The 15,820-nt window shown below is 39.3% G+C and overlaps 2 protein-coding genes across 2 annotated transcripts; one reads left to right on the top strand and one right to left on the bottom strand.

Moving 5' to 3' along the window:
• The first annotated feature begins 6,161 nt into the window (after positions 1–6,161).
• LOC145499812 (potassium channel subfamily K member 15-like) lies at positions 6,162–9,982 on the top strand. Its single transcript, XM_081479332.1, has 2 exons — positions 6,162–6,659; positions 8,378–9,982. The coding sequence occupies exons 1-2, from the start codon at positions 6,341–6,343 to the stop codon at positions 8,989–8,991; spliced, it is 933 nt and encodes a 310-aa protein (XP_081335458.1). The 5' UTR covers positions 6,162–6,340; the 3' UTR covers positions 8,992–9,982.
• Positions 9,983–9,992: 10 nt separating this feature from the next.
• LOC145499813 (voltage-gated purine nucleotide uniporter SLC17A9-like) lies at positions 9,993–15,336 on the bottom strand. Its single transcript, XM_081479333.1, has 4 exons — positions 14,526–15,336; positions 12,797–13,016; positions 12,004–12,103; positions 9,993–11,617 (listed from the first exon to the last, which is right to left on the bottom strand). Exons 1-4 carry the CDS (start codon positions 14,733–14,735, stop codon positions 11,218–11,220), a joined length of 930 nt encoding a protein of 309 aa, XP_081335459.1. The 5' UTR covers positions 14,736–15,336; the 3' UTR covers positions 9,993–11,217.
• Between the last annotated feature and the right edge of the window lie 484 nt (positions 15,337–15,820).

The following is a 15,820-nucleotide window of genomic DNA, read 5'->3' as shown; positions in this document are numbered from 1 at the left end:
GTTCTAATTGGTTGTCACGTCGCTATAGAGACATGAATAATCATAAGTCTGTCACGTTAATCATTTATTAGCACCACAATGACTCTAATCGACCATTCAAACGCTAATGGTTGATTATGTCAGGATTACTGAATAAGAAAATCCATTTTGTTTTGGTCTGTTAGGGGAACACAAGCGAACAATGCCAGACCAGCTGAAATCGGCCTCTCTTATCCTCTCTAACTCCCAAGTGGACCAAGTGGTTTTGTGCGTTGTCCCCAGTCTATTCAGAATGTTCTCAAAGTCCCTTTCCCAAAAGATCTCAAAAGAATCACGAACGAAGGGGGAGTCCGAGCAAGCCCTGGAGGCAAGCGTGGGACAGAGGCAAAAAAAAAGCAACAACCACAGGTTACTCAGCCTCGTGAAATGAGCGTCCGTGTACACACAGTAATGAAATTACATGCCAGGGGTTCTCCCCTATTTGGCCCATATGGGGACGTACCGCTGGATAGGGTATGGTTTTTTGGCGCCGGTGTTTACAATTTAACTTGCCTCTGTCCTAAACAGGGTTGGTACCTGTCCTAAACAGATTATAGTCACGTTGTGCTTACACTATCAGTCCGAGATCAGAAACTTCAACGGTTCCTTACAAGGTCAGATCATTTCCAGGACAAGAGTAGTACTATTGTTGTCGGAATCGTAAAAGTTTAAATTATTTTTCCACTTATTTATCAGCAACATAACAAGTGCATATTGACAGAATATGTCAGTCGGTCTAGTTTCTTTGCACTGTATATCGTGACGGCGACTGAAAGATGTCATTGTGTCGCACAGGTATTCCTGACCGGCTTCAGCTCTCGTCCTAAATCAGGTCTTAAAATAGAGGGTGCTGTCCTACACAGGGTAGGGTTTTGATTTAAAGCCACTTAGAGGAGGGTAGTTCCACAGGGAGAAAGAGGAACGAAGACCGGACTCGAAAGAGCCCTACTTTATATGGGATATAGGTGCGAAAAAATAGTAGATGAATATAAAAATCAATCAATGATAAATGTTCCTTTGTTTAACCAACAATACCTCATTTTGGGCAGTATGGCGCAATGAAACTATACTATCACTATTATTTATTCATTCATTTATTATTTCTTGTTTTTCCTTTGATGACCTTTCAATGTGAATACTATATATAAGGAGTTCTTCAGAGATCAAGAACAGACAGTCTACTGCACACGGCCTCCTAAGTCGATCAAAAAAACGCTGCCGTGTAATCGAACGTTGTGGAAGAGAAAAGTTGATTTCTTCACCTTAACTCGGAGCAGAGATGAAATGTGGGTAACTGAGAAAACCTGGAGATCGATGTAAATACGCTTTATCGGTAAACATTGTCTGTTTATTGCATAACTAATAAAAGTATGTAGACTGGTCGGAATAATGGGGAGTGTGGTGGCCTTTGGATGGTTGGTACTTAGTGCGCTGGACCGAGTGGGCTGGGTTCTAGCTCTGGCCGAGGTCTTTCTGTTGTGTCCAGCAATGAGTTGCCGGGTTATAGGTGAGTTAGTTCAAGAGAATGTCACTTACTCACCATTATTGAGGCTGGAAAAGACAAAAATACAAAAGACGTTGAAACTGAGACGAAAATTATCATCGGAGAAAACAAATGGTTAAAGTTATGAAGACTTTGAAACGCAGTTAAAAAGTTCGTCGAAGCTGTTAAGGTTGCATTATAAATAGCTACTTGAAAACAAATACATAGGACTTGAACACATGACAAAGAAGGATTGCGCGCTTGTGTCTTGAAAAGGTAAATGGTTAGATACTTTTTGACAACGCATAACTGATAATACAGTTATTTATAAAATGCCCCGAGCATCGTACAGTCGAGTACAAGTGCAGATTCAAAAAATTTCAAATTGAACAGTAGGTTACAGGCAATAAACTATATTTGTGTTCGGTTTCGCACCCTCAAATTTATTTGTTTCTGACTTACAAAAGAAAACAAACTCTCCTTATGCTCTTTCACTTCGGCTTTCGCAGTTGTACTGTTTTGTTATTTCAGAACAAACCGACGAAAAAGTTTCCCGTCCTTGTGCTGTTCAAACAGAAGACAGTTTCTCGTCATACTCATAAATTGCTAACATTATTCAACCATGCAAATTAAAAGCAAATAAATTGAATAATTTAGTGCGGAAAGTCGATTAACAACCAATAACATCGACCATAGTCTCGCGATGACCGGTTGATATCACCTTGTAAAGTGCAGTCCAATCAAGACTTAAAAAAATACGACACGGATGCGTTAAGGCCAACGTGATGTACGTAATCTTCAGTGGCAACGACAGAAGCAGCTGGCTAATTTACGCATGCGCAATTCTAATAGCACTCTATTGTGGGCCGATGCGGTATGACTCGGTATCACATTAACCGGACGTTAACAAAACCAAGTCGATCAACGTCAACAGCGATTTACAACCCTTCAAAGATAAGGTAAGTACAGAACGATTTTATTTCCGCGCGGTATCTAGTTTCTGAATTTGTCATAAAACCACTTTACCTGCAATAATGGAATATGGAAAATTACAGATATGAAACGCCAGAGAATTTTATTAAGATGTGGACCAAAATTTCGAGAAGAAGTATTATAAATTTTACTAAAAAAAATCTATTGCACTAAAAATTGTGGAACATTGCAGATACGACGTCAAAGGCCAGAAAATATTATAATGTGGATAAAACTTTCTAGCTCTTTCGAGAAGAGGTACAACGAATTTAACTAAAATAATCCACTTTACTAAAAATTATGGAACATCACAGATAGGAAACCGCAGAAAATATCAAAATATGGACTTAACTTTCAAGAACAGATACAGCAAAATTCTCTTTTCATATGATCATCTGTCACGTTTTCAGCATGCCTTCTGCGCACTTCACGATTTTAAGTGAAGTAATCGCTGAAAATAAAATCATTTTTCCCGTTTAATTCAAAGTTATTTTCCGCAGATTCGGGTATTATGTCGACATGACCGATAAATTTGTGTTGAAGGGAATTTTGGTTAGTTTGGAGTTAGTGTTTTGAAATGAAGAAGGGTGAAATTGCTTATTTATTAATCGCAAAATGTTTTGGTAAAAAAAGAAACTTGTTTTCAAACTGATCCAGGACAATCATAGAAAAATTAAATTTCGAGAATTTAATTTAAGGTTTCGAAATTATTTACCTGAAAACGTTTTCCATTAACACTAAAACAACCGTTCCATTTCTTGAAAAAAAGCTCTTATATAAACTTCACATGAATATTTAATACGAAATTATAAAAGAGATATGGAACAAATAACTATTTGACGAAAGAGTTACCGAGCATAATTTATATGCAAATGTGTCCGGTCGGTAGACGAAGGATCTGTAAAAGATATAATCAGCCAAATATTGAAATAGAACAACAATTTAGCAAGGTTGATACTAAGTAGAAGACTTAACGCGACAACGACATGATAGAGTCCAAACTGAAAGCGAAGATGCAACCATGGACAGCTGTTTCGAAATGCATTGGTCTTGTCAGTAGCGGACAGGTCGAAACAGCTGTCTCCTGTCCACAAGCTTTCAGTTGGACTCTATCATGTAGTTGCCGCGCTAAGTTTTCTACGTATCATCAGCCTTGCTTAATTTTAAAGCCAAGAAAAAAAAGTCTTTGTGGTTCACGTTCTCCAGACAACGCAGAATTTTGTCATTTTACGTCGTTGTTTTGCAGAGGACGGCAAAGAAATATACCAAGAATTATAAGGCAGGTGCGCAGCCATTGTTTTGCTAGTTAAATCTGTTGTTTGGTGACGTTCTCGTTGCCGTTGCCGTCATGTTTTGCGTAAGGTCCCTATTACGGTGGCTAGGCTGCATGAGTCCATAGTACATTTCATTGGTTACCCCGGGCAACCGAACACGAGGCTATAGACACGAGGAGCCCATACAAGGCTTTTGATATATTTGACATTTAACTTTAGCGAAGGTATGAGTTTCGGATAACCAATTAGTTTGAAATATGATGAAACATCTTGAAGTCATTTTCAGGTCGATGGAGCGTTGTTGGAAAGGTTTATTTCAAATTAATCAAAGTCAGTTTTACAAGTGCAAGCAGACCATTCACTCAAGGTCATGCACGAATGAAGATTATCCCATCATCCTCCTCGGCTTAAAAATTTTCTCGCAAGAGAAGACTGGGGACTAGTGTCAAGGCTCGCTCTCGATTAACGCTCAATTAGGACTGGGGCCAGTTTCTCGAAGGTCCCGAAAAGTTTTCACACCCGAAAAGCCGTAGCAAAATCTCAAACCTTATGACTTCAGAGCTGTGTTATGCACATGTTCTCAAAATAAACAGAGGTTCCCTTCATACAAGAAGTTTCAGGCGTATGCAGGGGGGATGAAAGGACTTCCTATGATGCTTTGGTGTAATCTGAGGTGTATGCATCTCTCTGTCTTTAAATACCGGTTAACCAAAAATGGCTTCGCGGGCCCGAAAAGTTTCCGTGGCTTTTGAGGAACGGGCCCCTGGGTTTTGACATTTCTTCGAATATCTAGTTCGAAATCGAGAGATCGCAAGTAGAATTAGTTCCCTCTACAGTTTACTAATAACAACTTAATACATGGTAAAATTCAAGGTTAAAAATCGTTTTATGATGTTGGTAACGAAACTATATCATCAGAAAACTGAAACATGTTGCCATCGATTTTTGGTTTTATGAAATCCTATTTCAGAAGATCTTCTCTGACTGACTTCATTCGTTAAGTGTATCCATTGTCTATGGATTACAGAAAACGGAGTGGCTAGTATCTTCAGCTTAATGCGCTCATGGCCATTGGATATCCTGAAGATAATTTGCGTTTAATACCAGTTTAAAAAAAATCCTTGATCATTCTTCTCCTCTTCTATTCAAATGCAAATAGATTTGCTTTCAGACCTATCAACCCGTGAGAACTTGAAATCTGGAGATTTTCACAAAGAGACTAAAAAATGGGACCAGTCTCTGTTGAAACCAGACGATTTACTAAAACACCAAAATATTGCAACAAATCAAAGAAAATCCGCCTACTAAACAGCGACTGAGTGATTTTCCCTCTTAGCCGCATGCGTCAAAAGCATTTCGTACCAAACGCTTTCCCGACACACAATTTAGTTTCGTGCGAAAAGCTATAGACCGCACCGCGATAAAAACTTCAATTTCAATTCCCACTTTCAGCTCCAGCTGGGAGTCGCATCAGCATTTTAAGCACTGTTGTAACCACTGAGCAAAGTAAACTATGACGTGATATACACGGCCTCATAGAAAGAACGTTTCCTAAAATATCCCTTATGTCTATATGGCTTGTTTACTCGATTTTAACTTTTGGTTAATGTTAGTCTGGAACAGGAACGTGTGCGTTTAGTTCAACGTAAACAATAAGAAAAAGTCAATATCGCGTCGAAGTAAAGCATTACTGAATCGACACTGAATATTGAACTGACTTTTCTTTGTGTTGATATAGCGTTTCATTTAATTAAGGTAGTCTTTTGTTGGAAAAGGTTTTGAGAGGTGTAACCACGCATTTACACGTTCTTGCAGGCGGTCGGCCATTGAAATGAGAAGAAAGGCCTTTCTTTGAAGTTTGCCACTATTCTCCCGATCCACTAAAGCTTGCCACAAGAAGCTTTCAAAGAACTGAAACAAAAGCAACTGAAAAACTAAATTGAAGACATTTTCCTCTCAGCACAATACTAACAAAATAATTAAGTGGGAAGTCATAAATATTAACATTGTTATCTTTTATTTCCACATGAACATGCTTTCTTTAGATACTTTGATAACTCAAGCTCTCGTTATTCACCAATTAGCTGCTTCCATTTCGTATTATATTTTTAATTTTAGTCAAATGTTCAATTTTGTTGAAAGCCTCATGCAGGAAACACCCCAGGGAAGGTCTCCGCCAGCTAAGACGCTACACAACCAATCATTAATTATTTGCAAAATCAATAATTCAGTTCGTTCTTTGTTTACAATGTATTAATATATTGTGATTCAGGTTTTTGCGTCGACTAAACTGCAAATGAAAATATATGATTGCACGAACGTAAATGAAATATGTCTCTGTTTTGCAGAACGATAAGATAAGCTTGGGCGACAGGAAAATCCGTCATTCCACAAATACCTTTTTTATTGGATACGGTAAACTCGAATTCGAAAGAGTCACTGTCGCCGGAGGAAATTAAGGTTGCTCATTCACTTTTGGTTTCTACTCGCTTGCAAGCTGACGGAAAATGAGGACTAATAGACTGATTTTGGAACCATTGCGAGTTGGGTCTTTCTTCTCAGCAGTAATGAAGTGATTCACTCATCTGGAAAAATGACGACCAAACTAAAGTTTCAGCACACCAGACAATGCTGCAGGTTTTTTCTCCTTCTGTTTGGTTTGGTTCTCTACACGTGTGTTTGCGCTCTCATTTTTAAGTCACTTGAGGAGGAAAACGATCGAATGCATTATGGTTTTTATCAAGAACTGAAGAGTGACTACAAACGAAAGTACAATATGAGCGAGGAGGACTTTGTACAATTCGTCTCCGACGCCAGCGTTTTGTTCAAGCGCGGCTACGTTGGCAGTTACAAGGACTACTGGAATTTTTATCACTCGTTTTGGTTCACAACAACAGTGGTTACAACTATGGGTAAGTTTTGTTTACTTTAGAAATTCGGAAAGAAATTAAATGCTATGTCTAAACTGGAACAGCTGGAGAGCAGTCAAGGTCGTCAAGCACAGACTTGGTCAGGAAATAATAGGGGTCGAATCTGATGATTGAATGTAGGTAGACAGGAGATCATTCTCTTGAGGTAGATTTGTAGTTCAGGCATGGATTGAGGTTCGCGATGGAGGAAGAGAACAAAACATCAACCGGCAAAGTTTAGTTTTTCTGCTAGTCCGTGCGTCTCCTAGATGGCAGAAAATTAGCGTTAAGGCTTAGTTCTAGTTGCTACATTTTATTATTCAAAGTCTTTTTTCGTAAGAGGTGTTAATCTAGCTAGTTTGGTCGAGAATTAAACCTCAAACTTGTAATAGCTGAATGCTAGATGAAGGTTTTTTCAGTCGGAAAAATGAAACAAACAAACAGACTGTTATGGTAAACTGAATGCCCCTTATCAGAATATGATAAGTTTCGCCATATATTTTAAGATAACAGTTCCAAATGACTTCTTTTCACTCATTCTTTGTTTCGGTCGGCTTCCTTTGAAATATGTCGTATTTTCCATCTCCGATCTGTTGCCACGGTAATCTTACAGTTATACAGTTAAACAGAACGCAAAAATGGAAACATTTTGCGAACTTTATCAAACTGTATGTTATAGCAGGAGAAAAATATACCGTATCGCATTCATGGGCGCAAAAAGAGTTTTAAAGGTCTGTAAACTACTTTTGCTAGATCTCATTTAAAAGGAGTGAGCTTGTAAATCAACCTACGATGTCCGTGAAATAATATTATGAAAGAACTCTTTAAGTCAAAAGTTAAACATAAAATATTAATTATATGACTAAGAAAATTACTCCATTGTGATTGGCCGAGAGCATGCTAATTCATCTTTAATATTTAATTTGCAGTTTTGCGCTGCAGTGCAAATTAAAAAGGTGCGTTCGTAATTTTCTCTGTCATACTACAAATGAACAATCGTATGAAAACTCAAACAATTAAAAATTTATACTACTCGTGATATTTGAAAATCTTCTCAAAATTGTACGAACTTTTAAGCGAATATGATTTGGAGGAATTTTTAAATATCATTGGTATCATAGGTTTGCCTTTACTAATAGGAATAAGGCGACTGGTTGTCCATAACTTCTGAGATGCTGTACAGAAAAAATGCAACAAAAAAATAGCTTCAAAATATGCAAGTTTCACTCTTTGCAGCTCCATATGTTACGACCTCTGGCCTGACCCGATTTTCTGAGCATGTGCAGATTATTCGTTTCGTATTCTCAGCCAGTCAGATTTGTCAGATTTGACGGGAAGTTCGTGAATCGCGGACTTCCGTTGTTGGACCGGCCCAGAGGTTGCGATTCTTGGTGCTGACCAAAAGGAACGCGGCCTCTTGGGACGGGAATGGAAAAACTCGGTAATGTTGACTTAGCTCTGCAGACACGCGTGTAGTGGATAAGTTGTGTGCTGGCTATAAATTTCCCCCGCGAGTTCGACACGCAATAGAGTAACCAATCAGAGATAACCACCTCCCTGGAGAAATCTTTGTAGTGGTACGTCATCAGAATAGATCTCAACTTCGTTCCCAGGGTCCAATCTCTTTGAGGTTGTATGCACGTTTTCCGAAATGTCTCTCTCCCAAAGATGAGTAAGGCGTGCAAAGTGTTTTATTGCTAATTTTTTTTTCCTTCATTCAGGTTTTGGACAAATCGTTCCTCTGACGTTTGGCGGTCGGCTTTTCTGCATATTCTGTGCTCTCCTTGGAATTCCATTAAACCTAGTCGTGCTCAAAACAGTTGGTGAACGAATCACACGATACATATACAACACCATCAAACACATCGAGAAGACGTCCCTCGGACGAAAGCACCCCTCTCATGTGGGGATCAAAGCAGCAGCCGTGTCATTCATGATGATGGCGCTTGTTATTCTAGTGGGAGGAGCTGCAGATATGATATTTGACGGGTGGACATTCTTCGACGGGGTTTATTTTAGTTTCATTGCGTACAGCACCATTGGTTTTGGTGATCTGTTTCCGCGAGTGGAAAAATCCTCGAAACTCGACAAACTCGGTCTGGGTGAGAGCGGCAAGCGTTTGTTCGCCACGTTTATCATGCTGACCTTTATGATCGTGGGTTTGTCCATGACGTCGTCTGTTATCTGCTCCATATTGAACGCCATCGAAGAAATGTCGCAAGTGCCCGCCACTTGGAGAAGTCGGTCATCTATCTTCAGCAAAGACAACTCGGTCAATCTGAAAAGTATCAAGAAAGAAACAAAAGATGGAAAACGACAAGAATCTATACAGTAACAGAATGGCTAACAGAATAAAAAGCACTGTGAAAACCGACCCAAGACGTACATCCGGGAATTTCTGTACGTCATCAACTCGGATTAGCGGGTGCTGCGAAAACTGCCATTCTGAACGAGTCTCCTTTTGGCGGGACTTTTATATGCGACTTTTTACGGGCAAATCGAATAGCGGAATACGAGAATGCGACTTCTTTGTTGTGGGGATACCCGGAAGCAAGATTTGATGAGAAAAACACTTAATGCTGGTTTATATACACTAGCGACAGAGTCGGAGTCGTAAGAGCGCGCTTATGACCAAGTAAAACTCGAAAATCTGGGTTATAAGCGGAGTCATAAGCTCGGCGGAATCGGAGTCGGAGAATCAGAACGTTTCCATATCGTCCGATTCCGTTTACGACTCCGTCACTTATGATCCAGTGAAAACTAGACTGTCGGAGTCGGAAGTACAAACCAATCACGATGCCTAGAATCGAGCATTGTGAGTGGTTTGTTCTTTCGCTTCTACTTTCGACTCCGACAATTTAGTTTCACGAGAACGCAAGCGAGAGTCATAAGTAGAATCGGTGTTCTACTTTCGACCCCGTCGGTTTGATTTTCACTAGATCGTATCTCTCTGCGCTTCTGATCACGACTTCGACTTCGACTCCGTCGCTAGCGAAAACCAGCCCTCAAGAAGGACACAGAGGTCGAGAAAAATTCTGTTCCACAAACGTTCGCCTGCTAAACCGTCGCAAGCGAATCCACGGTAAACGTGAATGAGAAGCGAAAAGGAGCGGGATACAAACCAAAGTAAATGTATAATCAATTTTTTCTACGTAAAAACAATTTTATTGTCGAAGTTATCAGGATTAAAGTATCAACATACGATAAGTCGAGACTTAAATAACATTTCTTGAGACAAAAGCGTCTGTAAAGCCATTTTTTTTATTGTGCAACATTTAAGCCCCAGAGAAAAATGGTAACGAGCAGTGATTCCATGTAAGATAGTCATGCAGACAAAGTAACACGAAACCCATCTTTTGGAAAAGATTCATCGATGACGTCATATCTATGTGGAACACAAGTAGAGACAAAATAGAAGATTTCCTTCTAAAGGCAAACAGTTTTCACCCAACGATTGAATTCGCAACTGAAATCTCAGAAACAGAAACTACGTTCTTGGACACAAAAGTGTACAAAGGGGACAGATTCAATAAGGAAGCTTTTCTTGATGTGCGAACACGTTTCAAACCTACAGAGACCTTTCAATACACCAATTTCTATTCATGCCATCCACCAGGTGTCACAAAAGGCTTCATCAAAGGAGAAGCGTTAAGGCTTCTGATAATACTTTTGAGGAAAACATGAGTAATTTCAAAACATGCCTGCAGAATAGAGATTACCCAGCTAGAATTGTAGAGAAACACCTTTCAGAGATTAAATTCTCTGACAGAAAAATGTTGTTAGCACAGAAAAACAAAACCGCTCAAAAGAAAATACTGCGTTTTGTAACACAATAAGCTGCAACACCACCCAGCGTTGCCTAACCTAAAAGACACACTCATGGGGAAATGGCACCTTATAGATAATCAACCACAACTGAGAGAAATCTTTAAGGAGCCCCCCATCATCTCATATCGCAAGGGAAAGTCCCTAAAAGACATCCTAGTTAAAGCTAAGCTATGAAGGCTTTAGGACTTATTCATCTGCGAACAGCAGGAGTTGTGCAGGCTTGTCAATACTTTTATCACTGCGTTTCTTGTAGAAAATGTTTCTTACTTAAGTCTTGAACCTTAATAAATTCTTGTCGCATTGTTTTTATGTTTTGCGGATCCTGCGCAATTTGAATGGACAAACTTTTCTACACATAACAAAACTATGAAACAAAAAAAAAATTTGTCCAACTCAGGGCAGCCATTACTATGACGCAAGACTTGGCACGATGTACAGATGTTTAGAGCATTTTTCATATTTGATGTAACAGCAATAGTTCTGGCAACCGAAGCGAGATTAGGATTTTTTCTGGGAATATTTCAATTTTAGGCACTTTTGTTGATAAATTTAAAATTAATTTCCCAGGGAAAGAGAGAGTATCCTGGGAGCGAGGTTGTACCGTTTATACTCGTCCTCAGGGTCATCTCCACTTTCAAGATGGCGGGCGGGCGGTTTATAGCGGTAGTTTAATTTAGTGATAGTCAGGCGCGAGATGTTTCTTGGTGAATAGATTGACGACCTCCCAGACCAATCAAAGAAAAAAAAATATTCGCAAAAATGGTTTGCCTGACTCACATGGCTTGCACCATGGCTCGCATGGCTCGCACGGCTCGCTGGCTCGCAGATTTTGCAGACCCATTTCAAGAAGGAAACACACAGGATAATAACAAAAAACATACCACACAGCTGGATGTCTTGAAAATGCTCCCCACGGAACATTAAGCATGTGTGCTCTCTCAGAACTGCTTGCTTCAACCATTTTAATGTTACCAAGTGCAAACTGTTCTCGCTTTTGAAATTGCTCAGGTAAAACTATATGAAATTTCCAAAGGTAGGCCCATAATAGTGCCACAATGCCATGAAAGATGAAGACGCTATGCCAGCCAAATTGAGAGAGGAATATTGAGCCCACGCTTCCCATGAACAATGTACTATGAAAAGAACAAATGAATTGTAGATTGTTTAGAACAGTAGATAAATAAAGAGATGAATAAAGAAGTAAATACAGTTCAACCCCTATTAAATGGCCACCTCGGGGAAATGGATAGTGACTGCTTAAAAGGGGTTGGCTGCTTAACAGAGGTAAAAACAATAGAAAAGCCATCATCGGGACTTTGTTTACTGGCCGCCTAATAAGGGTGGCTGTTCAATAGGTGGCCACTTAATAGGGGTTGGACTGTAACAGAATATGGAAAAATATAAATACAGTAATTTGTGAAGGGTCAAAGAGCACTTTGAAATAATTATATAAAAGAAAAAAGTATTGAAACAATATTAGTATTTACACTGGTCAGATGATATTAATTTTATTCCTTACCCTACTGGACCACCAGCAAATATTGTACTTGTTAAAAATGTTCTGTCCTTTATAGGAATTCTTCTAGCAATGATGTTTGTTAATGATGGATAGTGCAAACCTGTAATGAAACAAAAATTTATGTAGATATAAAGAGCAACGGTTCAAAAAGGTTTTTTGTTTTTACTATAAGCAAATTAACAGAATGTGAATCAGATATTTGTCAGTGCCATGACAATACTATGGATGGTAGGGCAAAGCACAAAGTACGCTAACATATGGACTGTAATGCCACCAGTAAATCAGTTCCCAATTTCATATCTTCTTAAACATGCTTGTCTTCTAAAACATGCTCAACTTTGCAATGACTTGTTCACAAAAAATTGTCAATCCAGGCACAGATTAGTCTCCTCCGCAGCCGTTATTAGGGTTGTCACACAACGCTTGACGGGAGAGAAGCGTTGCGTGACGACCCTAATAACGGCTGCAGAGGAGACTAGGCACAGATCTACATGTATACTGCTCTCTATCAATTTATGGAAATCAGTCAGAATGACTCAGAAACCCAGGAAAAGGGAATTTAGGAGATTAACGTGTATATTTTTATTTGCTTGACGGAATCTACACGAGATCATGATATGGAAATAAAAAAAAAATGGATATCAGTTTTTATTCACCATGTTTTAGCTATCTGAAAACATGAAATTTCCTCTCCAGTTGGTTTAGGAATTGGTTCATTTATCTTAGATCTGCACCTGCAATCCTTCTAAGATTCCATGTGAAAGATACATCTCATACGTCTTGAGCCACAAACCTTGTGAGAGTCCAGTGCACATCCTAGCAGCAATAATGATCATAGTGGGAGATACAAAGAGTATTGGATACATGGGAAGAAATGGTACAGCCAGAGTTAACAAGGACCAGATCACTCCTGCAAACCCCAAGATGAATTCACCGCCATACTTATCACTTAAATATCCACCAACAACCTGTGCCGGCATGTATCCCCAGAAGAATGCCGACATGATAGCTCCCTGAAATAAACAGCAACAAGTCAAGGTTTAAATTTTTTTCGCTGACTCCAATAGGAAATTTTGTGATATTCTCGCAAACAAAAATACAATGCAATAATTCTAAGAAACCCAAGAAAAAAGAAACATTCAGCAAAACATAGACATTTTTTCTACATTCAGTGGAACCCCACCTTATGACCACCCCATTAATACAACCACCTTGTTATTATGGCCACTTTATTCTGGCCCAAAAAAAAGCTCAGTCAGTCATTTTCTTACTTAAAGAAACCCTTTGATATGACCACCCCATTAATGCAACCAATTTTTCATGGCCCGAAGGTGGTCGTATTAACGGAGTTCCACTGTAATTCCCATTTTTAATCAAATGCGTTCCAGCTTAAACTGCCAAACTTGATCAAACTCAGTCAAAGTCTAACTGCTCAAATTTTGTGTGAGAGTTTGATTATGTACATTTGCCGAACTCAGTCAAACCCAGTCACCTGATTATGCTCAACTGAGTTCAATTAAGTTTGATTAATCAAATTTTCAATTTAGTTCGAGTACAGTAGTTACTCTGGGTCTGTATAAAGGCCCTGATGCAGTGCAAATTGAAGGACAAAGGTGCTAGGAGACAAACGGCATGAAAGACTGCACTGCGTACACCACAAGGTGGAAACGATTGACCAGAACAGTGAATGTGCTGCGATATACACAACTTGGCCAAAACCAGATACTGATAGTTCTACTTTCCTGCAAGATACAGCAATGTACACCTGTGTGTCACAACAAGTTTGTGTGTTGTTTTGAACAATTCATCTTGTTTACCACCAGCACTTTGACAGGTGGCCCCGACTTTGCTCCAGTATCCATCTAAACTCTTGGGTGGGGCACAACACGGCCTAACCCAGGAACACAAAACAGTGACCCCAGATAGCACTAGAATATAGACATATCGATCCAGAGTCTAAGCAACGTACTAACCAGTCACAACTTTAGGTTAACAGGCATAATATTAATCGATAAATATTTCACTTCCTCCTCTCCACATGCAGAAGGTAAACATAAGGGGCTTGTGCGTGTCCAGGTATTACTTTAGGACTGTTACTGACCAAGTTGTATAAACTTTGTGTACGCACATGAAATAAAATTATTCGTGAATTAACAGTGCAAAAGAGAGAGATCTTCAAAACATTCGGTATTGCTCATCACGACTAATCTTATTATAAATACATACACCGAATTGCAGTCGTTTCGCCCGAAAACAGTTCGCCCGGACTACCTCAGAACGTCTTAGTATAAGATTTTAGTTTTTACGGAGTAACTGTGGTTTCGCTCTGACTGTTAGCTCCATGGTCTGAAAGTGAATTAAAGAACGAATCCAACGAGAAATACTTCAGTTTAAAAATGTCATATACTGTGTAATTTTGTTTCACTATGCCTATAATGTTGACTTTTTCACTCGGCTAGCTCAAGGAAACCATCAGTCTGGGCGAATTGGCTATCGACTGCTTGAAGATACTACAAACTTACATCAATCTCCTTGTCCCAATTCATGTCAGAACTCATAGCTGCCAGACACAAGGGCACAGCCGATCTCGTAGCGTACAATAACAGAGTGCCACAAAACATCGCTACTATCCAATGCTTTCTACTTTCCTCTGGCCACTGAAATCCATTGTCTGATTTGCGACGATCACTTTCCATGTCGATTTTCAATCGGATTGGTACCGAAGTAGTCATTTGTTTAATTCTGTTCTTTGGTTTAAATGATTTTCTGATACGAAGATCACTTCAGTCTTAAGGCATATATGGCATTCATGCACGTTACAGTGAGGCAAAGTGATTCTGTCGACGATCTTTCCAGTGACTTCTGGAGTTCTTCTGCCAAATAAACCTATGCGACCCACATCTGCACTAATTGATTAGGAAGGCATCTTTCTATCCAGTTCTCTTTGAAGCGTAACAATATCGCAATCCTTATTGAACAGAGACTTACTTCCGTTATCTAACAATAAAGAGTTCAGTTACCGGTCCCATCAAGTGTATTCGAGTCGCCAATAATCCAAAACTGTTTACCAAAATGAAATCGACTAAACGCCGTGCGCCTTCGCTTTGCCACGTCTGACGAGACCGGGAGATACCATGCGACCAAGCCTGGTGAAGGTTCCACTCTAATCTCCCGTGACTCTAGCTTCCGAAGACAAACTTTCCGGTAAACTTTTCTTTTGTTTTGAGTTTTTTGTCCATTTTTAGCGCGAATCATTGTAATTTGTGTTGCTAGGTCGGGATACTCGAAAGTCAAGTTCGTCCGAGCGAGCCTAGGGAGAAGCCTGTTTCTGTATCGGGAGCCTGTTCACTGAGTAGAAGAACGGAAAAAATGTTGGGAAAACCAACGAAATTTAAGAAGTAAAAAACCGAAAGCCATACCTACGTAAACAAATAAATCAACTTCTTTTTAAGGTGGCTCGATAAGCTGAAAAATGACGACGTTCAAGAAAAATGTAATTTTTAAAAAAAATATAAGATGTTAAGTCCTTGAATACTTGTAAAAAGCATGTTAAAACGATCTTGCTGAATTTGAGTGTGAAATTCAAAGAAAGTACACAGTAGTAAATTTTTTTTACGTAGCAACGGCCATAGCGACGGTTGTTTACAGTCAGAAAGTGACCACAAATATAGATCAGTTTGAACAAATAAGAACGATAGTTTCTAGAAAGGCTGTTAAGACATGCACAACTCGATAATTGTAATTACTTGTGGAAAGCGTTGCCTGAATCACCATCACAGGCTCGTTCACTTACTATATAAAAAGTAATATTTCCTAC

Source organism: Orbicella franksi, chromosome 10 (assembly GCF_964199315.1).
Source record: "Orbicella franksi chromosome 10, jaOrbFran1.1, whole genome shotgun sequence".
NCBI lineage: Eukaryota > Metazoa > Cnidaria > Anthozoa > Scleractinia > Merulinidae > Orbicella > Orbicella franksi.
This window is presented reverse-complemented; position numbering and strand designations above follow the sequence as displayed.

Coding starts and splice junctions, on each gene's coding strand:
- LOC145499812 (XM_081479332.1), top strand. CDS start 6,341: ATGACGACCAAACTAAAGTTTCAGCACACCAGACAATGCTGCAGGTTT. Junction 6,660..8,377: donor AACAGTGGTTACAACTATGG/GTAAGTTTTGTT, acceptor TCCTTCATTCAG/GTTTTGGACAAATCGTTCCT.
- LOC145499813 (XM_081479333.1), bottom strand. CDS start 14,735: ATGACTACTTCGGTACCAATCCGATTGAAAATCGACATGGAAAGTGAT. Junction 12,104..12,796: donor GTGCACTGGACTCTCACAAG/GTTTGTGGCTCA, acceptor GTTTCATTACAG/GTTTGCACTATCCATCATTA. Junction 11,618..12,003: donor TTTGCTGGTGGTCCAGTAGG/GTAAGGAATAAA, acceptor TTCTTTTCATAG/TACATTGTTCATGGGAAGCG.